General features: G+C 39.0%; 1 protein-coding gene across 2 annotated transcripts in view; it reads right to left on the reverse strand.

The window, feature by feature from the left end:
* The window catches only part of LOC128657286 (gastrula zinc finger protein XlCGF53.1-like), a 163,249-nt gene that overhangs the window by 66,198 nt on the left and 70,884 nt on the right, over window positions 1-26,167 (reverse strand). Inside the window, exons 7-8 of one of the 2 annotated variants that reach the window (XM_053711568.1) lie at window positions 24,368-24,475; window positions 15,187-15,294 (exon numbers count right to left, since the gene is read on the reverse strand). In XM_053711568.1, the coding sequence (XP_053567543.1) occupies window positions 15,187-15,294; window positions 24,368-24,475 (216 nt within the window). The remainder of the gene's footprint in view (window positions 1-15,186; window positions 15,295-24,367; window positions 24,476-26,167) is intronic. The other variant, XM_053711569.1, reaches the window with a different exon arrangement.

The raw sequence follows: 26,167 nt of genomic DNA on the forward strand, positions 1-26,167 counted from the left end.
CACACATATATATATATATATATATATATATATATATATATATATATATATATATATATATATATATATATATAATTCAATTCCATATATATCTATATATAGTTGTCATTTAAAGGTGTGTGTGTGTATGTATATATATATACATACGCACACACACAGTACACCCCTCACATTTTTTAAAAATATTTTATTATATCTTTTCATGTGACAACACTAATGAAATTACACTTTGCTACAATGTAAAGTAGTGAGTGTACAGCCTGTATAACAGTGTAAATTTTCTGTCCCCTCAAAATAACTCAATACACAGCCATTAATGTCTAAACTGTTGGCAACAAAAGTCAGTACACCCCTAAGTGGAAATGTCCAAATTGGGTCCAATTAGCCATTTTCCCTCCCCGATGTCATGTGACTCGTTAGTGTTACAAGGTCTCAGGTGTGAATGAGGAGCAGGTGTGTTAAATTTGGTGTCATCGCTCTCACACTCTCTCATACTGGTCACTGGAAGTTCAACATGACACCTCATGGCACAGAACTCTGAGGATCTGAAAAAAATCATTGTTGCTCTACATAAAGATGGCCTAGGCTATAAGAAGATTGACAAGACCCTGAAACTGAGCTGCAGCATGGTGGGCAAGACCATACAGCGGTTTCACAGGACAGGTTCCACTCAGAACAGGCCTTGCCATGGTCGACCAAAGAAGTTAAGTGCACATACTCAGCGTAATATCCAGAGGTTGTCTTTACCATGTCTGCTGACAAGGACTTTAGCCAGAGTTCCCTATGTGCAAATACCGCAAGGCCAGAGTACTTGGCATTTATACTTCTAATCTGGATAATTGCATCAGAAATAAATGAACTGGCTGTCTTTAAAGTGATGGTAAACTCTCCCCTTTTTAAAATCAGATCTGGAATGTAAGCGCTATTTTAGATGGAGTTTAATTAATTAGCTGTAATGAAGATGCAGTATAACATGCTTTTTAATATAGATATGAAATTCAAATACTGCATACTCCTCTGCCCACTTCAAAAGTAAAATTTTCTGTGAGCTAACAGATTGAATTGTTGTCCAATCAGCGCTCTCCCCATATGGCACTTTTGTTGTAGCTAGAGCATTGATTGGAGAGTAATTCAATCATTTAGCTGACAGAAAAATTGACTTTTGAAGTGGGTGGTGTAACGTGGGGTATTTGAATTTCATATCTATATTAATAACTAAGTTATAGCGCATCTTCATTGCACATGATGAATAAAACTCCATCTAAAATAGCGCTTACATTCCAGATCTGATTTTAAAAAGGGGAGAGTTTACCATCACTTTAAGGCCCTAATTCAATCCTGAATATCCTCCAGTGGAGACTCCACCAAAATCAGCTCGCATAAGGAATCACACCAAAAAGTGGCAGCTCCAGCCACCGCTGCAATACCTATAGCAGGCTGAAAAATCAAACTACTCTGAAGGAAAACCTTTCCCTAGGTATCCTTCTAATTTTATATCCCTAGCATCTTTAAATGATGTACTATCTAGGGCAGTGCTTTCCAAACTGTGTGTCGGGACACACTAGTGTGTCGGCAGCAGTGTGTAGGTGTGTCCCTGCTTCAGCACAAATTTCTTTAAATTCATTTTTTTAATTTTTTGGGGGTTTCTGACTTTCCGTCTGCCTGCTACGTATATTACATGGTTGACACGTGATTGATGCCTAGTGAGTCACAGATCATCTTAACCAATTGGCGCAGCTCAGTGGGAACTGAAACTATTCCCATTGGTGGCTTTGGCGGCACATTGGCTCCTGACTGCAGGTGTAGTCTCCTTAATTGGCTCGTGACTGCATGTGTAGTCAGTGAGTGGGACAGCAGTGTGTTTGCAGTGCGGGCAGTAGTCAATCAGACTCACCGAGCTCTGAGGGCGGCAGTTTAAACGCTGAGCTGAAGTCAGAAGCCAGTGGGGTTTTTTTGCAACTAGCTCCCAGTAGTGCATTGCTGCTCCTGATATGTGGATAGGAAGTGGAAGCTTAAAAATGCTTGATGATGAAATGTGAGTGTCTTTATCTAATATTCCACCAAATATTCAGAAATTGTGTTCATCCCATCAACCTCATACATCCCATTAAAATAGTAAGTAGCTATTGGTGTAATTAAAAAAAAATGTAATTCTTGCACATACATACTGTTACTTGTAAATACATTTTGTTTTTATATAATTTATGTATGTGTCCGTATCTCTTAAAACAAGTTAGTTTAACATCCTTTTTGCTAGTACAACTGAATTAATTACTGTGTCGCGAAATGATGTAGGTCTAAAAAGTGTGTCACCAACATGAAAAGTTTGGAAAGCTCTGATCTAGGGGAATAGTAGTGTGTTTTGCCAGAGTGGAAATGACCCCATCCACCTTAGGGCCTATAGTTCACAATTCGGAATGATTATGTGGAACCTGAAAAAGTTTCTTAAAAGTTGGAAAATGGGAAAAGGAATCTCAGGCTTCTCTCATTCCTTAGAAAAAATGTCCGTTACCAGAGAAGGTACTGGGAACACTCCAGGGGTCTTTATCTTAGGTCTATATACTATGTCCAGCTTATGAGTCTGTTTTTCCTCAGCTGGCATAGACTCAGGGATGTCAAGAGGGGAAAACACCTCCTTAAGCAAGTACCTCAGGTGCTAAAAAATCTAAAAATTAACTTCCTCTGAATTTTGAATTTTTTCAGCTGAGGAATTAGCTCCCATTAGAGCTAGCCGAAGAGTCCTCTTCCTCAGAACGCTGAGCATGATTGACGGCGGTAGACTGCAGAGAGCTACTGGTCTTAACCCCACAAGAGCCATGTTTAACCTTCCTATTCCATTTACCTACAGGAGGCATAGCGCTCAGAGCAGCAGTAACTCCTAATTGTAATTGTGCCGCAAAATCCTGAGGAAATGCACAAACTCCAGAGTTAGATTGAGGGATGGGGTCGCAGGGAAATGTAGTAATTTGTTGAAGAACAGGCATATCAGGGCTATTAGACTTCTGAGACACCACAGTATTAGAGGTATTGAGCTGAACTAGTGACAGTGTCATGGGTAACTGGGCACTATGAACCTCAGAATGAGAGCGCAAGACATTGTAAGGCAAGCATAACAACTGAGTGGGGGGACACTCAGTTTACAGAGCACAAATTTATTGGATTCTAACAGTGGAGCAGGACACAAATCCTCCTAACATCAGAATCCTCCATAGCCAAGGTAAAATCCCTCAATACAGATCAATTTAAAAAGAAATCTTCTCGAGTCCCTGAGAAGCCCTGTTAGGAGCATCTCACCACCCTGGATAAGCCTCTCATGCTGCCGATCTAGTGAGGACTACATAGCAACACACAGCACGCTGCAAGAAGATGCGCCAAAATAAGGGACAGGAGCCATGCCAAAAGGAGCATGGCACTCTATGGTAACGTCTGCGACGGAAAAAAAGCACCTTCTTAAAAGCCAGGGTTGCAGAACATGTCCGCTACGCAACTGCAGTTTGTAGCGACCGACACTGCCTTAGCATGCACTGGATCCCAAATGTGTTTAACAAATCCAGTGCCACTCATAACTTAGTGCTCAAAAGGGTCCGCTCCCCCCCTCCAGGGGTATATAGTCAAAACACACTCGCAATGATACCACCACCAGAGGGTCCTATACATATGGCTTCTTGTTAACACACACATCCTGTAATGATACCTCCACTAGACGATCCCACGCAAATGGTCTTCGGTTAACACACACTCTTGTGTCCACCAGAGGATTCCTACACATGAGCCCATATAAATAAAGGTTTGCCACTCCAATATTATTATATTTAGGACGCAGCGATCCCCTTATTAGGCAACAAGACATGAAGGAAGGGAAAAGTGGGGCACAGGACTTACCGGATCGAAGTCGTCCTCTGGTCTGGTCCTGCAAACAGAAAAAATCCATGTCACCAACAAAGGTTTTCAGTCATTAGAAACACGGAAACCTTCCTGCGACCTCCAGCATCTTACAGACATAAAACTCTTCCAAGGGGATTGCATGGTCTCTACCAGCTCCCCTGCCCTCTCTTGTATGAAACAATCCATATGAGGATAACATTTTTTTATCTTTAGCAGAGCAGCCTCCATGAAACGAGGCAAAAAACTAATGAGAGGTTGGGGAAAGTGGGAGGGACATGTAAAGCCTTGTTGGGGAGGTTCTGTGCTTCCTTCTGTTGGCCTGGTGAAGTATTTCACAATAGGTAATAAATGAATTTGTGGACTCTCACTGCCATTAGAAAGAAAATCTTAGCTATTAATAATTTAAATTTAAAGAAGTACAGCTCACTAAAATCAGAGAGGAGATGACACAAATTCAGTCCCAATTAAATATCTTTAAATCACTTCAAATATAATGAGTTTGATAAATCACTTCAGGATATGGACAACAAATTTAGAACTGTGATTGATAATTTCAAACTTAGAAAGTTTAATAGGGATAATGTTGACCACTTAAACAATAAGGTTTATACATGGAACACATTTTCTGGTCAAAATGATCGTTTCACAAGGAATAAGTCAAAGTTTAGGGGTAGAAAGACAAAACAAAATATATGGGGCACCTTTTTAAATATTGAGAATATGTATTTCTTAGATACTAGTGACTTGAGTGGACAATAAAGTGATGAAAAGGTGATAGTGGGATCTAAAAGTGTAGAAAAGAGGGGGGTGACACTAATCTGTGGAGCGAACGACAGTGTTAGCCAACTGACAAATTCACACTTCCCAAAGGTGTGAAAGAAAACGAAAACATAAAACCACAGGGAGTCAGTGGCGCCTGGGGCTGACTGTCAATAGCAGATAACTGGATAAATATAAATACGTTAAATGAAATGTGAATTAGGAAGTCTAAATTGTAGTGACAAAATCGGTATGATGGGCTTATTGGATTTATAGACAATGCAAAAATAACAACAACTACTATAGGTGAACAAACATCAATGCAGCCAGAATGCAGGTGTAAAACACTAAAAGTCTAAAAATAGACAAGACTGAAACAGTATGTGAAGAGTATCAAATAAATGAATAATTTATTACATCAATGATTACTATTATACATATACAATACACCGGTGTATAAGAAATAAAAGCGGAATAAAATTACATAAAATGCAAAACTCTTAGCATACTCTAGTGATACCAGTGGGGACTGAGAGTGCAAAAAGAAAGGAACCTCATATGATTAAAGGTCAAAATATATACAATCTGACATAGAGCAATGCTACAAAGTATATAAATGTATTGAAATCCGTGCTGCTTGTTAAATAGAGATCCCTTGGTTTACAAGTTATACTGTTACCAGTCAATCGGTTGTCAGTCCGTGAAATGTATTAATCAAACCAAAAGGACGGATAAATTCCTGGATAGGCAATATGTACAAATGTGAGGCAGGGTTAAACTTCGCAGTGTAAGTGGGCTGTTTTTTGTTCAATAGATAAGACAATTTGCTGTATTCTAAAACTCACATCAAATAGGTGAAGTTTGTAACAGCGGGTGTATGGCTTTTACTCACTTGGAGCTTTCAGCGTCCTCGCTTCATTCACCCGTTACCTGTAAGCAGGGCAATGTGTGGTAGTGGTCCAATTAGGACCATTGAAGTGCGCGCACTTTTTTAAAAAGCTGGAAATCCTTGAAGATGCAAACTCCTACCGGCTCAGTATGTGCTGTCTAAGCACGTAGAAAGAGTGGGTCCTGGGAGTGGTTTCTTTGCTGCAGGAGCAATCCGTTAGAACGTCTACAGGTTTCAGCTTTGAAGCCTTTATCAAGATAAAGACCTAAAAGTGTACTCAAGTCCCTCGCTATGACATTACAAGGACAAGGTCACAGATACATTAGAACAGACACAGTTGTAACCAGAAACAAAAGCAGGAATTTAGTATCCAATGACAAAAAAGTCATGACACAATGAGTGATAGCGAAGGGGATTTAAGACCATCTACCAATGTTGTTCCCCAAGGTGCAAGGTGTTGAAAAGTTGGATTCTCAGAGGCTAACCCGAGAGTCAGTAGGAGGATGAGACACAGGAAAAAGGCCAAAGAGGCCACTCTAGAGATACTTACATGAAGGGCTCTCGCCACATATACAAAATGCACAAATTATGCATTTATCCCATATTGAATTAACTTAATTGCGCTTAGGTTTAGGCTTTGTTCACACAACAAATTGTAATTTATTTGAAACCATTGTGGATGTGAATAGGCTGGTTAAGGACATGACACTAAAACAATACTTTTGGAAGACCAAAAATCTTGATGAGAAAGTGGAAACTCGTTTTTATTATGTTGAAGCTATGGATATTCCTAAAATTCATGACATTATTGATTTTCAGGAAAGCTGTAATTATTTAATTTTGCATGAATTGGTGAAGCTGCTGAATTAGATCCATCTTTGAAGACATTTACACATAGTGCCTTTAAGCCCATTTAATTTTTTTATCCCATTTTTATTTTATCCCACCAAAGAAAGAGGACCATTCCTGGAAGCCTTCCATAGGAGGGTGGAAGAAGATTTAGTTTACTCTGAGGACCACAAAAGGCTGGCCCACAATTTAAATCACGAACAAAAGCAAGTTTTAGATGACTTTAAAAATAAGAAAGAAATGGTCATTAAGAAGTCAGACAAAGGGGGCAACATTGTGGTCCTAGATAGAGATTTTTTAATATATCTGTCATTCAACAGTTAAATGGTCATGAAGTTTATAAAGTGCTTCCTACAAATCCAACAGACAATTTTGTAAAGTTATATGATTTGCTTGATGATGGGCTAGTTGCTAACATCATTGTTCTTGACACTTTTGATTTCTTGCTGGTACAAAAATGGTTATTCCTATCTTCCATCACTATCCCATGGTACACAAATCCTTGGAGGAGGTCAGTGGAGGACCCATAGTGTCAGGAATCTGTTTACTATTTAAGAAAGTGTCTAGCTGAGTTGAATCCCTTCTACAACCTATTGTTTTTCAAATGTATTTGTATTTAAGGGACACCAAACATCTATTATATCTAATTTAGAAGAAGTAGAGTGGGACTTGGAGTGCTCCTGGCTCACTGTGGATGTGGTTTGCTTGTATCCTCCCATGCCACACAGGAAATTTTAAGGAACTTTCTAATTTAGTCCTATTATCAAATTTTCTTCATTCTCTTGGTATCTTTATTTGAAATGCAAGAATGTAAGTTTAGATGCCGGCCCATTTTTGAACAACCTGGGTTGTCCTTGCTGATTGGTGGATAAATTCATCCTTGCTGATTGGTGGATAAATTCATCCACCAATAAAAAAGTGCTGTCCAGAGAGCTGAACTAAAAAAAAGCTTAGATGCCTTTTCAAATAAAGATAGCAAGAGAATGAAGAAAAATTGATAATAGGAATAAATTAGAAAGTTACTTAAAATTGCATGCTCTATCTGATTTGTTGATGAGCTCTTGATTATTTGCACAGGCACTGAAGAGGAAGTTTTTAGTTTGTAGGGTATTTCAATGATAATTAAGCAGGTTTACAGTTTATCTACTATTTCAATGGAAACACTATTCCCTGTTTAGATGTTAATTTAGAGGGTGAACCAATACGTCACAAGTTCAATACTTCCCTATATAGAAAACCAATTATGTCCAATGCTATTTTGCATGCTAAAAGTAGCCACCCCAGACACACAGGGTTTGGGGTGGCTATGGGCCACTTTGTGCAATTAAAAAACTAAATGTATGCTTACCTGATAAATGTATTTATTTCTTGACACAGTGAGTCCACGGATCCTCGGTATTTACTGTTGGGAATATCACTCCTGGCCAGCAGGAGGAGGCAAAGAGCACCACAGCAAAACCGTTAACTATCACTTCCCTATCCACAATCAGTCATTCAACCAAAGGAATGGAGAGAAAGGAAGCAACACAAGGTGCAGAGGTGCCTGAGGTTTATATAAACAAAAACTGTCTGAAAAAAACAGGGTGAGCCGTGGACTCATCGTGTCAAGAAATAAATAAATGTATCAGGTAAGCATAAATTTTGTTTTCTTTCAAATGACACTGAGTCCACGGATCATCAGTAATTACTTTTGGGAACCAATACCCAAGCTAGAGGACACAGATAATAAGGAAAGGACAAGAAAGGTAACCTAAATAGAAGGCACCACTGCTTGAAGAACCTTTCTCCCAAAAGAAGCCTCAGCCGAGGCAAAAGTATCAAACTTATAAAATTTTGAAAAAGTATGTAGAGAGGACCAAGTTGCAGCCTTGCAAATCTGTTTCACAGAAGCTTAATTTTTGAAGGTCCATGTGGAAGAAACAGCCCTTGTGGAATGAGCCGTGAGTCTCTCAGGAGGTTGCTGTCCAGCAGATTCATAGGCCAAGCGAATTACACTCCTCAGACACAGAGAAAGAAGTAGCCATAGCTTTCTGACCCTTGCGTTTCCCAGAGAAACACACAAACAAAGCAGAGGACTGGCAAAAATCCTTAGTCGCCTGTAAATAGAATTTCAACGCACGCACCACATCTTTGTGTCCTAATCCTCCTTCTCATAAGGAGCGTTTATTGCACAACCTAGAAGGAAAAACGATTTTTCCTGATTAATATTCCTATATGAAACCACTTTAGGAAGAAGACCTAACTTAATACATAGAACCACCTTATCAGAATGAAAGATTAGATAAGGGGAATCATACTGCAACGCTGAGAGTTCAGAGACTCTCCGAGCAGAAGAAATAGCAACAAGAAACAAAACTTTCCAAGATAACATCTTAATATCTAATGAATGCATAGGCTCAAACGGAGCCTGCTGAAGGACCTTGAGAACAAGGTTAAGTCTCCAGGGAGGAGTAATCGGTTTAAACACAGGCCTAATTCTGACCAAGGCCTGACAAAAGGACTGTACATCCAATAGACGCTTATGTAACTAAACAGAAAAGGCAGATATTTGACCCTTCAAAGCACTTGCTGACAAACCCTTCTCCAGACCTTCCTGAAGAAAAGACAAAATCCTAGGAATCCTGACTCTACTCCACGAGAAACCCTTGGATTCACACCATTATAGAAATGTACGCCATATTTTATGTTAAATCTTTCTCGTCACAGGGTTACAAGCCTGGATCAAGGTCTCAATAACCAACTTAGATAACATGCGCTTAGAAAAAATAAAGCGCTCAACTTCCAAGCAGTCAGCTTCAGAGAAGATTTGAATGAAGGAAGGGACCCTGAAGTAGAAGGTCCTTCTTGAGAGGAAGCCTCCAAGAAGGAAGAGATGACATCTCCACTAGGTCTGCAAACCAAATCCTGCGAGGCCACGCCGGTGCTATGAGAATCACTGACGCCCTCTCCTGCTTGATTCAAGCAATGACTCGAGGATGGAGAGCGAACGGAGGAAACAGGTATGCTAGACTGAAATTCCACGGCACCGCCAGCGCATCTATTAGGACGTCCTGTGGATCCCTCGACCTTGTAACCGTATAGCGGGAGCTTGGCATTCTGCCGAGGCGCCATGAGAATTTGCTCCGGCTGCCCCCATTTGAGGACCAAATTGGAAAAAACCTCCGGATGGAGTTCCCACTCCCCTGGGTAAAAGGTCTGCCTGCTCAGAAAATCCACTTCCCAATTATCCACTCCTGGAATGTGGATCACAGATAGACAGCAGTTGTGGGTCTCCGTCCACTGAATAATCTTGGCCACCTCTATCATGGCCAAGGAACTCTGAGTTCCTCCCTGGTGGTTGATGTAAGCCACCAAAGTTATGTTGTCTGACTGGAACCTGATAAACCGGGCTGAAGCTAACTGAGGCCAGGCCAGTAAAGCATTGAAGATCGCCCTCAGCTCTAGGATGTTTATGGGGAGAACTGACTCCTCCTGAGTCCATAGACCCTGGGCCTTCAATGAGCCCCAGACTGCTCCCCATCCCAGCAAGCTGGCATCTGTGGTTACAATCACCCAGGTAGGTCTGCGGAAGCAGGATCCCTGGGAGAGGTGTTCCTGAGAAAACCACCACAGAAGAGATTCTCTTGTCGCCTGATCCAGATCTATTCGCGGAGACAGATCCGCATAGTCCCCGTTCCATTGCCTGAGCATGCATAACTGCAGAGGTATGAGATGGAACTGAGCAAACGGAATGATGTCCATGGCAGCTACCATCAGACCAATTACCTCCATACATCTTTGTCTTTCTGACCTCTGTCAGAAATATCTTCATTGATAGGGAGTCTATTATGGTCCCCAAGAACACTACCCTTGTAACTGGAACCAAGGAACTTTTCCAAAGATTCACCATCCAACCGTGGGAGTGAAGAAAAGACAATAAGATCTCCGTATGAGAGTTTGCTTGTTGAAAAGACGGTACCTGGGGGGCGTGTCCGGGCTATAGCCTAAGATGGCTGCTAAACTGGGAGCTCTGTAAATAAAAAATTGCAATCCGCCTTGTAATTTAGATTTTGCATACCCATCCAGAAAGAATTTGATCTACATGAAGTGCATAATGTCCTGCTGGATTGGAATCTACTTATATTGAGAGCAAAGAAGCTTTCCAGACTGGGCCGCAGTGATCTCTTGGCGGCCTGTAAAGGAAGAGAACTCAGCACCCCCCCCCGGGGAACCGGGGTAAGCAGAGTAAATAGGGTGTCTCTGCATTCAATTTCATCTACTAACCCCTATACCATGGAGGAGCTGCTTGTTTTAATACAAGCTCTGTTGGAGGATCAGGGAAGGAGAATTTGTGAGCGGATTGACCGCATTGTACTCCCACCTACTGAGCAACTGAGAGATATATGGCGGAACGGAGGTCAAGCGCTAGCCCTAGGGTACCCAGGTGGGGAAACCTACAGAATAGAGGAGAAGATCTATGGAGTGTCGCAGGAGCAGTTCCAGGCGGGTTCTCCCGCCCTAGAGCTGGGAGTGTGTATCGAAGAGCACCTAGAGCCTACTGTCAGCTTCCGTTTTGCGGCCTCTGTAGCCAGGCGACCGGCTCCCGTGTGCTATGTGGAGACTGCCCAGCTTGATGAAGGATCGATTCGGCGAGATCATGATTTAATTTTGCTACCCCCGGGAACTGATGCTGGCTCTGCTTGGAGCGACTTAGAAATTGGGGGAGATGGACTGGTGGGGGATCCCGCGGGGAAAGATCCCAGCATCGTGGAGTGCTGCCGCGGGATTTACATTTACATGCCACCTATCTGCTCCTTATACTCCCGTAGCCGGGAGCTGGTCGGGGACGCTTTGGCCCTGCTGTGCACTAATATCGGCCATGTACAACGGGACTCCCAGGGCCATATGGCTATATATGTTCTGAAGGAGGTGAGAGCTGGGGTCGGTTAAACTGTGGACAGCGTGATCAGGGTCAGATAATAATCCCCAAGCATATCAGACTATGTAAACCGTACCAGAATGATGCCTGCAATGGTTGAGTTTTTACCTATATGAAGTCTGGTAGTGCCTTTGTGTTTGCGGAGTGGGATATGTCTGATATTTTATTTTATTGGCATGCTGGAATTTTTTTTTTCTCTTCTCTCTCCTAGACAGAATAATATGTACAGTAAAATCAACTTTTTATTTCTTTTCTAACTTCTAATTCTATAGTCATAAATAGGTTTCAATGCCCAGCCTGCTCACTGGATACTATCAGAGGCTTTTTGAGGCAGGTTGTATGTGCTGTATACATGAAATACTAACTTCAGATACTGACTTTAGAGTACAAAACTGACCCATTTGTATGCTTAACCTGCCTCTCTGTGGTTAATCTCCATGCAATCTCACAAATATTTCCCCTTAGACATATTGCCCTGGCCTCAACTTAGCCTCCCCTAAAGTATATTGAATCAGGAGCCTCCTTGGTCTACTGTATTCTGCCACAAGAGCTAAGTAAATAATTGGATGGGTCTCTTTATCTATAAATATTTTACAATTTTGCAGTAGTACTGTCTGCGGCCGAGATGGTATGAATAGCACATAATCCCTTCTGAATTATGTGGTAATACATAGAGATCCCATATCAATTTTTTTTTTTTTGTAATTTTTAATTCTAGTATCCATGGTAATCATTATAGGTTTATTTTTGAGTCCAAAGGAGGCTTATTATGTTGTGTTCTGGCATATAATTGAGTTTTAGCTTCTGGGCTGAGATTTGAACATTAGTAGTCTCCTCTACCTGATGGGAATTTTCAATCACTAGGGGCTAAATGTTATCCTATATGTAGGGCCAGAATCTAGCCCTATTTTCCTAATGTCTACCCCACGGTAGAAAATATGATGCTTATTATTACTACCCAAGCATAGAGTCTATAAATTGTTGTGCTAGGTTACTTGCTGCCATTAAGAAGTTAACGGTATAATTACTCCACGTAACTGTATAGTAATGTATCTATAGTAACAGGTTGGTGGCTATGAGTGGAGTATCAAGGTCTCATAGAGTCTATCAATGTTTGTGCTAAGTTGCTTACTTCATATTTTGACAGGAGTGTTATACGCAGCAACCTCAGATGTTAATGGGCGCAACTTAATCTTTATGGGTATAATTGCTATGTATGCTGTGGACATATAAGACATAATCTTTTTCCTTTTAGAGTTAAGAAATTTAGGTCTAATGATGATCACCTGTTATGTTATTTTTTCTTGTCTATGTTTCCATGTTTATATAGAAAAAGAGGTGCCGCACATGGCCCATTGTACTTCCTGTTGTGCAGGACCTCATATCGCTTACAGTTCTAAGACATGCAGGTGACACACAAGATTTGATGTATGCATTTTTGGCGTGTTGCCGTGATAATATATGATGTTATATGTATGTCATTGCTACCTCAATCTGAAAATGTAATTATGTAAAAGGAGGTACTATTCATGGCCAAAAATTATCCTTATTGGATTAAACTTAAGCGAATTGTAACATTCTAAGGGCATGCCTGTTGCATGGGATATTTATAACCGGCTGTATGTCATATAGGTATGTTGCCATGATATTCTTATGTAAATGTACTCTTTTGTATGTTCTTTTACCTCAATAAAAAATTATTTAAAAAAAAAAAAAAAAAGAAAAGACGGTACCTGAACCAGAATGTCGTCCAGATATAGCGCCACTGCAATGCCTCGAGACCGGATCACCGCCAACAGAGCCCCCAGAACCTTCGAAAAAATTCTGGGAGCTGTGGCAAGGCCGAACGGAAGAGCCACAAACTGAAAGTGCTTGTCTAGAAAAGTGAATCTCAGAAACCTGTTATGGTCCTTGTGGATGGGAACATGAAGGTACGCATCTTTTAGATCTATGGTTGCCATGAACTGACCCTCTTGAACCAAGGGAAGAATGAAACGTATAGTTTCCATCTTAAAGGACGATACTCTGAGAAACTTGTTTAGACATTTGAGATCTAAAATTGGTCTGAAAGTTCCCTCTTTTTTGGGAACCACGTGTGATACTACACAATTTTAATAAAAGTCTGTGTTTTTGAATAACGACTTTATATTTGTTTTTACTTCCACCTAATTACCACATTCAATTAGTGTGATTTCACATTTTTATTGGGCCTTGTCCAGAGTAACATTGCCTCCATCCAGTGCAGCAACTGGGTTGGTGTGGACACAAGCCTTTTCCAACCTGTGAATACCGGCGGTTGATGTATAGCGTGCTGAGGAGATATCTATCTGGACAGCTACTAAAGGTCCAGTAGGTGTTTGTGGCACTTCTCAATATTTACTGCATGTATGTAGACCAGGTATTACTGATTGTGCACTATTGTGGCGCCTTCTTCTATTCCACTTCATTTATGATTTGATTAATTGTACCAATTGTAGAACCACATTTGTTGTCTACTTGATAGAATGCTCACAAAATTACCAACAGTATGTTGGGTGCACCACAAGAGAAGTTCGGTGCGCATCAGGGAACACTTGAACAATATTGTTGTAGGAGATGATTGTTCAGATATTGCCAGACATTTTATTTTTCAACATAATCAAAATATGTCTGCCTTTAAAGGATGTGTTATATAATGGGTTCAACAAACACCTAGAGGGGGCGATACAATTGCTAAACTTCTCCACAGGGAAGCATTTCGGATCTAGGAATTGTTTTTTTCCCTCTCCATTTCTCTCCTTCCCGGTATTAGTAAATATGTGCCTCTCCTCTTAAGTTTTCTATATATAAAAATAAAAACAAAAATATAATATACAGTATTAATATATATATATATATATATATATATATATATATATATATATATATAAATATAATACTATGTGAGGCTTTTAGTATCATCTTGATTCATTATTAATTTATGATTGTTGGTCAGGGAACGTCCATAGTAAAATGGATCTCTTATTTATAAAATTTAGCTTTTCTCCTTTTTTTATGAATTGTTATATTTCCTTTTAGATTTTGGGAATTATAGTAAATTATCCTGGGGTAAGAAATACATGCCATTGTTATGGACTGCATCTGTGGATGCTGCTTGTCCAATTATATATTGCTATTTTCATAGCAAGTGTCTTTGAAGAGGTTAAAGCTTGGTCATGTGATTATATAAACAGCAGCATGAACTGATGACATTGTAATGATATGTATTTAAATCTATGGTGTGGATGGATTAGTTTTGTCTATGAGTAAGGCATTACCAGCCAAAACTCATAAGACAAGATATGTGCTGACTGCTGTTATGTTTTGATAATTTTATTGTTGCATCTATGATAATATTTTGCTACAAATAAAGGAGTGCCTTTTAAAAAGCTCGCTGTTATTCGTCTACTTAGTGGGATACTGTTTGCCTACCAGTATAAAGGTTGGTGTGCGCATTCCATAGAGTTTATTATGGCTCCACTTCACATGAGTAGTGAATCTTCATTTGCAACACAAATTTAAATCACAACACAGAATTACACTATTTTATGTTTTTCTATTTTTGAGGATTATTCAGATCACTCGATTTGATATGCATCTTTCATGGACATATCCTTTGTTTGATACAGGATATAGGACTTATATATTAGTTTCTATTATTTCACATTTATTTGATATTTTTGCGAGTTGTATACACATTTATTTTATATCCCTCATCCATGTCCCACAAGTACACTCACCTGCACCCTACATCCCTCAGACACTGCACACACTGACACTTACCTGTGCCCTGCATCCCTCAGACGTGTCACATGAATACTTTCCTGTACCCCGTTTCCCTTTAGGCACTACACAAATGTAAACTCACCTGTATTAATATTGCTGTATATTTCCAGAGGTGGAACTTCAGGCACATATCTTAGCCACTCATCTTCTGTTTCTTCCATCTTAACTGAAATCTTAGTATCGTTTTCACCTTTATTAAAACAAAAGATTATTTACAGTTTCTGTATTCTAAATAAGGGTGTACTTAGTTTGTCACACATGGCTTCTCCATTTTGGCTTTATTTTGTTAAAGGGATACTAAACCCAATTTTTTTATTTCATGATTCAGATAGAGCATGCGATTTTAAACAACTTTCTAAGGTACTCCTATTATCAATTTATCTTTGTTCTCTTGCTATCATTATTTAAAAATCAGGAATGTGATGCATAGGAGCCGGCCCATTTTTGGTTGAGAACCTGGCTTATGCTTGCTTATTGGTGGGTAAATGTAAGCCTCCAATAAGCAAGCGCTGTCCATGGTGCTGAACCTAAAATGGGCTGGCTGCTAAGATTTAAATTACTGCTTTTAAAATAAAGATAGCAAGAGAACAAAGAAAAATTGATAATAGGAGTAAATTAGAAAGTTGCTTAAAATGTCATGCTCTATATGAATCATGAAAGAAAAAAAATTGGGTTTAGTGTCTCTTTAAATAAATCACGACACAGTGTAAACAAATATGTAATGTGTTGTTCATCTGTGGTTGTATTTGCCTATATATATATATATATATATATATATATATATCGTACACACTCTGACAGTGCTGCTGTATGGGCTGTGCACTGTGTAACGTCTGAGCAGCTGATCTTGCTGAAGACCACTCACCCTCAGATTAGCCATATGGCATGCTGGGAAATGTAGTTCTCATGCTAAGTACAATTAAAGGGACAGTATACTATAAAATTGTTTTTCCTTTAATGCGTTTCCAATTACATTTTATACTCTGCAGCTGGTAAAAAAAAGTATGAGATTTGCTTTTTAAGGTTGATTTGTGTATATGAATTAGTTGATTTTGTGTTTTGAAGACACAACCTAATAAAATGGGTTGAGCTTGTAGGTATAATCAGATCTCATTACTTTATCACATTTACCTATTGTTTATCTTATATTTGCCCATAAACCAATGACCAATACTTAGAGGGAACAATGGAAAATTAACATTTTATTACCTTATCTCTTCTATACTCCACTGGGAGTGTAATTTATTCTACTGGCTGTGTTAACACAACTTGGCCTTAAAGGGACACTGAACTAAAAATGTTCTTTTCGTGATTCATATAGAGCATGCAAATTTAAGCAACTTTCTAATTTACTCCTATTATCAATTTTTCTTCGTTCTCTTGCATTCTTTATTTGAAAAAGAAGGCATCTAAGCTTTTTTTGGGTTAAATCTATGGAAAGCACTTTTTTTTATTGGTGGATGAATTTATCCACCAATCAGCAAGAACAACACAGTGTGTTCACCAAAAATGGGCCGGCATCTAAACGTACATTCTTGCATTTCAAATAAAGATACCAAGATAATGAAGAGAATTTGATAATAGGAGTAAATTAGAAAGTTGCTTAAAATTGCATGCTCTATCTGAATCATGAAAGAAAAAAAATTGGGTTCAGTGTCCCTTTAAAGTGAATGTAAACTTTCATGATAAAGTGCCCAGTTTAAAAAAAAACTTTAAAAAAAACCTATTAAAAACAGGGGCACTTTCATTCATAAAAGTTTACATTGCACCGGATTTTACAAATACTTACCTTCTCCTGAAATGCTGAATTGCCGATCCCCCCGCATGCTTCTTCCTGCTGTACTTACACAGCAATGAAGAAACCGGCTTCCTCCAATCACAGCGTGTCCTCACCAGATAAACGCTCCTGGGGGAGGGGGAAGCCGTGATTGGAGAGAGCCGGTTTTGTCATTGCTAACTTAATACAGAGGACTTGCAGGCGTGGGATCGGCAATCCAGCGTTTCAGGAGAAGAAGGTATTTGTAAAATATGGTGCAATGTAAACTTTCATTAATGAAAGTGCCCCTGTTTTTAATAGTTTTTTGAAAAACTGGGCACTTTATCAAGAAAGTGGACATTCACTTTAAGGCCAAAAACTTTCAGGATAGGCGAGGATACCACAGGTTAAATCAACTATTTAAAATGCCAATATAAGGGTAATGGAAATACTTGTAAACAATTTAATGCATCCAGCAGGTAAAATGGATCATTGGGAACAAGTTAAAGGGGGAGACATTTTTTTTAGTAAACTGTCCCTTTAATAGCACAAATGGAGAAAATACAGCACACACAGACAGTATAGTGATATGAAACTAGAGAGACAATGCTAGGACCCATACATATCAAATCAAGGGCTTGCTTTTAAGGTGCCTTTAGGGCCTTGGATCATTGGGCACTATATCCAGCTTACGCCCAGTCATTTTTCAATCATATTTCTGGATAAATTCTCTAAATGTTACTATAGTTCCCAAAATATCAATAAAATAGCCAAATCTGATGGGGGGGGGGGGGGGTTCATATGCTATATTGGACTTTCATGGTTATTAAAGGGACAGTCTACACCAGAATTTTTATTGTTTTAAAAGATAGATAATCCTTTAATTACCCATTCCCCAGTTTTGCATAACCAAAACAGTTATATTAATACACTATTTATCTCTGTGATTACCTTGTATCTAAGTATCTTCTGACAGCCCCCTAATCACATGACTTTTTATGTATTATTTATTGTCTTGCATTTTAGCCAATTAGTTCTGTGTTCTGCTCTCCTGAGTGTGAGCACAATGTTATCAATATGGCTCAAATGAGCTAGCACTACCGTTGTGAAAAACAAATAAAAAAAAAAAAAAAGATTCAGATAAGAGGCGGCCTTCAAGGGCTTAGAAATTAGCATATGAGTCAGAATACCAAAAGATCAAAGAACATTTGATGATAAAAGAAAATTGGAAAGTTGTTTAAAATTACATGTCCTATCTGAATAATGAAAGTGTTAAATTATGCAAGTAATTTGTGCTTTGGATAGCATAAAATTATATAATATTAAAAAATATTACACTGCCCTCATCCGGCTACTTCATATGCCATCTGGCTGGCAAAATGTACTGTGGAGAACACTGTTTTGTGACCCAATATTTAGATTGAAATAATTTTATTGAAAATGTAGTAACAGTTACAATCTCATTACATTGGAAGTAAATGGCAGAATACAGTTTAATATATTAACCCTGCGGGGATACCTTCGAATACTTCCGCTATAGCTAGTGTGAGATTGATATTTCCAATACTGCCCTCCATGACTCTCACATGACTCTTACATACCTAAACCACATAAGAAAAATGTTGTCACCATATTATATACTGAGATGCCCACATAGAATTAGATAATTGTATGCTTTATACCTCTATAGAGCTTATTTCACTGACAATTCCATGCGTGTGCTACCTAACCTTATTCTCATTGTGGAAATACTCTTGTCTGACTCACCATACCTTCCCCCCAATCCGCTGTCATGCACCCATGTTTGTGTTATATGTTGTCTCCCTGAAGTATCCAGTAGAACCCCACTTTGTTAAAAGATTCTATGGCGTTTTGAATATGAGCTGCAGACTCGTACATTGAGTATGCGTGTTTCATTTGCAAAGCTGTTAAGTATCACTTCCCTACCCACAATCACTCAGTCATTCGACCAAAGGAATGGAGAGAAAGGAAGCATCACAAGGTGCCGAGGTGCCTGAGTTTTATATAAACAAAAACTGTCTGAAAAAAACAGGGTGGGCCGTGGACTCATCGTGTCAAGAAATAAATAAATGTATCAGGTAAGCATAAATTTTGTTTTCTTTCAAATGACACTGAGTCCACGGATCATCAGTAATTACTGTTGGGAACCAATACCCAAGCTAGAGGACACAGATAAGGAAAGGACAAGACAGGTAACCTAAATAGAAGGCACCACTGCTTGAAGAACCTTTCACCCAAAAGAAGCCTCAGCCGAGGCAAAAGAATCAAACTTATAAAATTTTGAAAAAGTATGTAGAGAGGACCAAGTTGCAGCCTTGCAAATCTGTTTCACAGAAGCTTAATTTTTGAAGGTCCATGTGGAAGAAACAGCCCTTGTGGAATGAGCCGTGAGTCTCTCAGGAGGTTGCTGTCCAGCAGATTTATAGGCCAAGCGAGTTACACTCCTCAGACAGAGAGAAAGAAGTAGCCATAGCTTCTGACCCTTGCGTTTCCCAGAGAAACACACAAACAAAGCAGAGAACTGGCAAAAATCCTTAGTCGCCTGTAAATAGAATTTCAACGCACGCACCATATCTTTGTGTCCTAATCCTTCTTTTCATAAGGAGCGTTTATTGCACAACCTAGAAGGAAAAACGATTTCCTGATTAATATTCCTATATGAAACCACTTTAGGAAGAAGAACTAAATTAGTACATAGAACCACCTAATCAGAATGAAAGATTAGATAAGGGGAATCATACTGCAACGCTGAGAGTTCAGAGACTCTCCGAGCAGAAGAAATAGCAACAAAAAACAAAACTTTCCAAGATAACATCTTAATATCTAATGAATGCATAGGCTCAAACGGAGCATGCTGAAGGACCTTGAGAACAAGGTTAAGACTCCAGGGAGGAGTAACCGGTTTAAACACAGGCCTAATTCTGACCAAGGCCTGACAAAAGGACTGTACATCCGATAGACGCTTATGTAACAAAACAGACAAGGCAGATATTTGACCCTTCAAAGTACTTGCTGACAAACCCTTCTCCAGACCTCCCTGGAGAAAAGACAAAATCCTAGACTCCTGACTCTACTCCACGAGAAACCCTTGGATTCACACCATTACAGATATTTACGCCATATTTTATGGTAAATCTTTCTCGTCACAGGGTTACGAGCCTGGATCAAGGTCTCAATGACCAACTTAGATAACCTGCGCTTAGAAAAAGTAAAGCGCTCAACTTTCAAGCAGTCAGCTTCACAGAAACAAGATTTGAATGAAGGAAGGGACCCTGAAGTAGAAGGTCCTTCCTCAGAGGAAGCCTCCAAGGTGGAAGAGATGACATCTCCACTAGGTCTGCAAACCAGATTCTGCGAGGCCACACCGGTGCTATGAGAATCACTGACACCCTCTCCTGCTTGCGTCAAGCAATGACTAGAGGATGGAGAGGGAACGGAGGAAACAGGTATGCTAGACTGAAATTCCACGGCACCGCCAGCGCATCTATTAGGACGTCCTGTGGATCCCTCGACCTTGTAACCGTATTGCGGGAGCTTGGCCAAGGAACTCTGAGTTCCTCCCTGGTGGTTGATGTAAGCCACCAAAGTTATGTTGTCTGACTGGAACCTGATAAACCAGGCTGAAGCTAACTGAGGCCAGGCCAGTAAAGCATTGAAGATCACACTCAGCTCTAGGATGTTTATGGGGAGAACCGAGTACTCCCGAGTCCATAGACCCTGGGCCTTCAATGAGCCCCAGACTGCTTCCCATCCCAGCAAGCTGGCATTTGTGGTTATAATCACCCAGGTAGGTCTGCGGAAGCAGGATCCCTGGGAGAGGTGTTCCTGAGAAAACCACCACAGAAGAGATTCTCTTGTCGCCTGATCCAGATCTATTCGCGGAGACAGATCCGCATAGTCCCCGTTCCATTGCCTGAGCATGCATAACTGCAGAGGTCTGAGATAGAACTGAGCAAACGGAATGATGTCCATGGCAGATACCATCAGACCAATTACCTCCATACATTGAGCCACTGATGACGGAGGAGAGGACTGAAAGGTAAGGCAAGAGTCGAAAATCTTTGTCTTTCTGACAAAAATATATTTTATACTAAAAGCATAAAAGATATAATAGGAGGCGCAAAAATTAAATGTATGTAGAGAAGGGGGGGGGGACAGCTATGGTGTTATGAAATATGAGAAACCAGGTGGCGTTATGTAAAAAGCCAAATGGAAATAGCAGAGTGATTCTATAAAATGCGTAAAAAATTGTTATTATTCAACATCAGCGTGAAAAATGCCCAAAAAGTGTATAAAAAAAAAATCAAATTATAACTGTTCAATTTGATGTGCATATAGATACAAAAAACATTAGTATCCCTTCAAATCAGAAAAAATATGTAAATTGCTAGTCGGTTGCAAAATGGATACAAAAAAACATTAGTGTCCTTTCAGTAAAATATAGATTGGTATTAATTCAAAAAAAGGAACTAAACAAAGTTCATAAGATATAACATGTGATTCGTGATTTCAAGTGAATCTGCAAGTAGGGAAAGAGTTCAGTGTTTGAGGCTGCTTCTCTTGGTGCTGGCGGTGAATCAGGTATCTATAAAACAAAAGAGAAAAGAGAGTGCCTCATAGTGTAGATATCTCTGTGCCAAAAGGTGATAAAGTGTGGTGGTGTCCAGTGGAAAGGTACTCACAAGTGAGGTGGCACTTTTCGTTAAAAAAGTGCAGACAGGCAGGCTGATGTTTACAGCAGTCAGTACACTGGCAAGTGCTGTAGTGGAATCTAGTGATGCGTCTCGCTGTCAGGAAGTCATCAAACAGGACCCCGGTGATGATTGGAGCCGTGCTCCACGGAGTGTGTCCTAATCCAGACAACTAAAAAGCCGGTTATAACTCCAGAGGTGGCAAATGGTTTGACGGTTTGGACTGCTGGAGGAAATAGTGCTGCTGGAACTGGACCTCGGTGGCCCAGTGTAAATTGATCCGTGCTGTAAGGCTGGTAAAAGTTGACAAACAATGCCCCAGTGACGTCTCAAAGTTTATGAGTACGGCAAAGAATTGAGAACAGTCCAAAATAGACACAATTAAAAACAATTTAATAGAGATAATAACGCGTTTCTCGGCCGTTAGCTCCTGGCAGTTTCATCAGATAAGTTACATACAAGGTTTTAAAACAGGTTTAAAAAGGTGTGCATATGCCCTGATTGGATCAAAGTAGGAACCAATGAAAACATTTGTAACATTGTTACCAAACTATAGTTTGCTAAACATTTCTTGATAAGAGAAAGTTGATATTAGTGACAAAGGGAAATAACTACTGGCACAAAAACCGGATTAGAGAACAAATTGCGATATGGCGAGGAGAAGGGTGTCTATTATGGTCCCCAAGAACACTACCCTTGTAACTGGAACCAAGGAACTTTTCCAAAGATTCCCCATCCAACCGTGGGAGTGAAGAAAAGACAACAAGATCTCCGTATGAGAGTTTGCTTGTTGAAAAGACGGCACCTGAACCAGAATGTCGTCCAGATATGTCCAGATATAGCGCCACTGCAATGCCCCGAGACCGGATCACCGCCAACAGAGCCCCCAGAACCTTCGAAAAAATTCTGGGAGCTGTGGCAAGGCCGAACGGAAGAGCCACAAACTGAAAGTGCTTGTCTAGAAAAGTGAATCTGAGAAACCTGTTATGGTCCTTGTGGATGGGAACATGAAGGTACGCATCTTTTAGATCTATGGTTGCCATGAACTGACCCTCTTGAACCAAGGGAAGAATGGAATGTATAGTTTCCATCTTCAAGGACGGTACTCTGAGAAACTTGTTTAGACATTTAAGATCTAAAATTGGTCTGAAAGTTCCCTCTTTCTTGGGAACCACGTGTGATACTACACAATTTTAATAAAAGTCTGTATTTTTATTAGACTTTTGAATCACAACTTTATATTTGTTTTTACTTCCACCTAATTACCACATTCAATTAGTGTGATTTCACATTTTTATTGGGCCTTGTCCAGAGGAACATTACCTCCATCCAGTGCAGCAACTGGGTTGGTGTGGACACAAGCCTTTTCAAACCTGTGAATACCGGCGGTTGATGGTATAGCGTGCTGAGGAGATAGCTATCTGGACAGCTACTAAAGGTCCAGTAGGCGTTTGTGGCACTTCTCAATATTTACTGCATGTATGTAGACCAGGTATTACTGATTGTGCACTATTGTGGAGCCTTCTTCTATTCCATTTTGTTTATGATTTGATTAATTGTACCAATTGTAGAACCACATTTGTGGTCTACTTGATAGAATGCTCACAAAATTACCAACAAACACCTAGAGGGGGCGATACAATTGCTAGACTTCTCCACAGGGAAGCATTTCGGATCTAGGTATTGTTTTTTCCCTCTCCATTTCTCTCCTTCCCGGTATTAGTAAATATGTGCCTCTCCTCTTAAGTTTTCTATATATAAAAATAAAAACAAAAATATAATATACAGTATTAATATATATATATATATATATATATATATATATATATATATATATATATATATATATATATAAAATACTATGTGAGGCTTTTAGTATCATCTTGATTCATTATTAATTTATGATTGGTCAGGGAACGTCCATAGTAAAACGGATCTCATTATTTATAAAATTTAACTTTTCTCCTTTTTTATAAATTGTTATATTTCCTTTTAGATTTTGGGAATTATAGTAAATTATCCTGGGGTAAGAAATACATGCCATTGTCCAATTATATATTGCTATTTTCATAGCAAGTGTCTTTGAAGAGGTTAAAGCTTGGTCATGTGATTATATAAACAGCAGCATGAACCAATGACATTGTAATTATATGTATTTAAATCTATGGTGTGGATGGATTAGTTTTGTCTATGAGTAAGGCATTACCAGCCAAAACTCATAAGACAAGATATGTGCTGACTGCTGTTATGTTTTGATAATTTTATTGTTGCATCTATGATAATATTTTGCTACAAATAAAGGAGTGCCTTTTAGAAGCTCGCTGTTATTCGTCTACTTAGTGGGATACTGTTTGCCTACCAGTATAAAGGTTGGTGTGCGCATTCCATAGAGTTTATTATGGCTCCACTTCACGTGAGTAGTGAATCTTCATTTGCAACACAGATTTAAATCACAACACAGAATTACACTATTTTATGTTTTTCTATTTTTGAGGATTATTCAGATCACTCGATTTGATATGCATCTTTCATGGACATATCCTTTGTTTGATACAGGATATAGGACTTATATATTAGTTTCTATTATTTCACATTTATTTGATATTTTTGCGAGTTGTATACACATTTATTTTATATCCCTCATCCATGTCCCACAAGTACACTCACCTGCACCCTACATCCCTCAGACACTGCACACACTGACACTTACCTGTGCCCTGCATCCCTCAGACGTGTCACATGAATACTTTCCTGTACCCTGTTTCCCTTTAGGCACTACACAAATGTAAACTCACCTGTATTAATATTGCTGTATATTTCCAGCGGTGGAACTTCAGGCACATATCTTAGCCACTCATCTTCTGTTTCTTCCATCTTAACTGAAATCTTAGTATCGTTTTCACCTTTATTAAAACAAAAGATTATTTACAGTTTCTGTATTCTAAATAAGGGTGTACTTAGTTTGTCACACATGGCTTCTCCATTTTGGCTTTATTTTGTTAAAGGGATACTAAACCCAATTTTTTTATTTCATGATTCAGATAGGTACTCCTATTATCAATTTATCTTTGTTCTCTTGCTATCGTTATTTAAAAATCAGGAATGTGATGCATAGGAGCCGGCCCATTTTTGGTTGAGAACCTGGCTTATGCTTGCTTATTGGTGGGTAAATGTAAGCCTCCAATAAGCAAGCGCTGTCCATGGTGCTGAACCTAAAATGGGCTGGCTGCTAAGATTTAAATTACTGCTTTTAAAATAAAGATAGCAAGAGAACGAAGAAAAATTGATTATAGGAGTAAATTAGAAAGTTGCTTAAAATGTCATGCTCTATATGAATCAGGAAAGAAAAAAATTGGGTTTAGTGTCTCTTTAAATAAATCACGACACAGTGTAAACAAATATGTAATGTGTTGTTCATCTGTGGTTGTATTTGCATATATATATATATATATATATATATATATATATATATATATATATATATATATATATATATATATATATATATATATATATATATAGTACACACTCTGACAGTGCTGCTGTATGGGCTGTACACTGTGTAACGTCTGAGCAGCTGATCTTGCTGAAGACCACTCACCCTCAGATTAGCCACATGGCATGCTGGGAAATGTAGTTCTCATGCTAAGTACAATTAAAGGGACTGTATACTATAAAATTGTTTTTCCTTTAATGTGTTTCCAATTACATTTTATACTCTGCAGCTGGTAAAAAAGTATGAGATTTGCTTTTTAAGGTTGATTTGTGTATATGAATTAGTTGATTTTGTGTTTTGAAGACACAACCTAATAAAATGGGTTGAGCTTGTAGGTATAATCAGATCTCATTACTTTATCACATTTACCTACTGTTCATCTTATATTTGCCCATAAACCAATCACCAATACTTAGAGGGAACAATGGAAAATTAACATTTTATTACCTTATCTCTTCTATACCCCACTGGGAGTGTAATTTATTCTACTGGCTGTGTTAACACAACTTGGCCTTAAAGGGACACTGAACTAAAAAAAAAATATTTTGTGATTCAGATAGAGCATGCAAATTTAAGCAACTTTCTAATTTACTCCTATTATCAATTTTTCTTCGTTCTCTTGCTTTCTTTATTTGAAAAAGAAGGCATCTAAGTTTTTTTTTGGCTCAGATCCATGGAAAGCACTTGTTTATTGGTGGGTGAATTTATCCACCTATTGGTGGGTGAATTTATCCACCAATCAGCAAGAACAACACAGTGTGTTCACCAAAAATGGGTCGGCATCTAAACTTACATTCTTGCATTTCAAATAAAGATACCAAGATAATGAAGAGAATTTGATAATAGGAGTAAATTAGAACGTTGCTTAAAATTGCATGCTCTATCTGAATCACAAAAGAAAAAAATTGGGTTCAGTGTCCCTTTAAAGTGAATGCCGGGGGCGGAGCCAAGGCAGGCATAATGGAGGACGTGTGATATGTGAGCTCCGGGTGCAGTGGATAAGAAAAGTGGAGAAAAGGTTATCATAAGCTCCCAGAGGGTCACTAAAACACCACCGGAGTGTTTATACATCAATCCTCTGTGTTTTATGACCACTCAG

This window comes from Bombina bombina, chromosome 4 (assembly GCF_027579735.1).
Source record: "Bombina bombina isolate aBomBom1 chromosome 4, aBomBom1.pri, whole genome shotgun sequence".
NCBI classification, from domain to species: domain Eukaryota; kingdom Metazoa; phylum Chordata; class Amphibia; order Anura; family Bombinatoridae; genus Bombina; species Bombina bombina.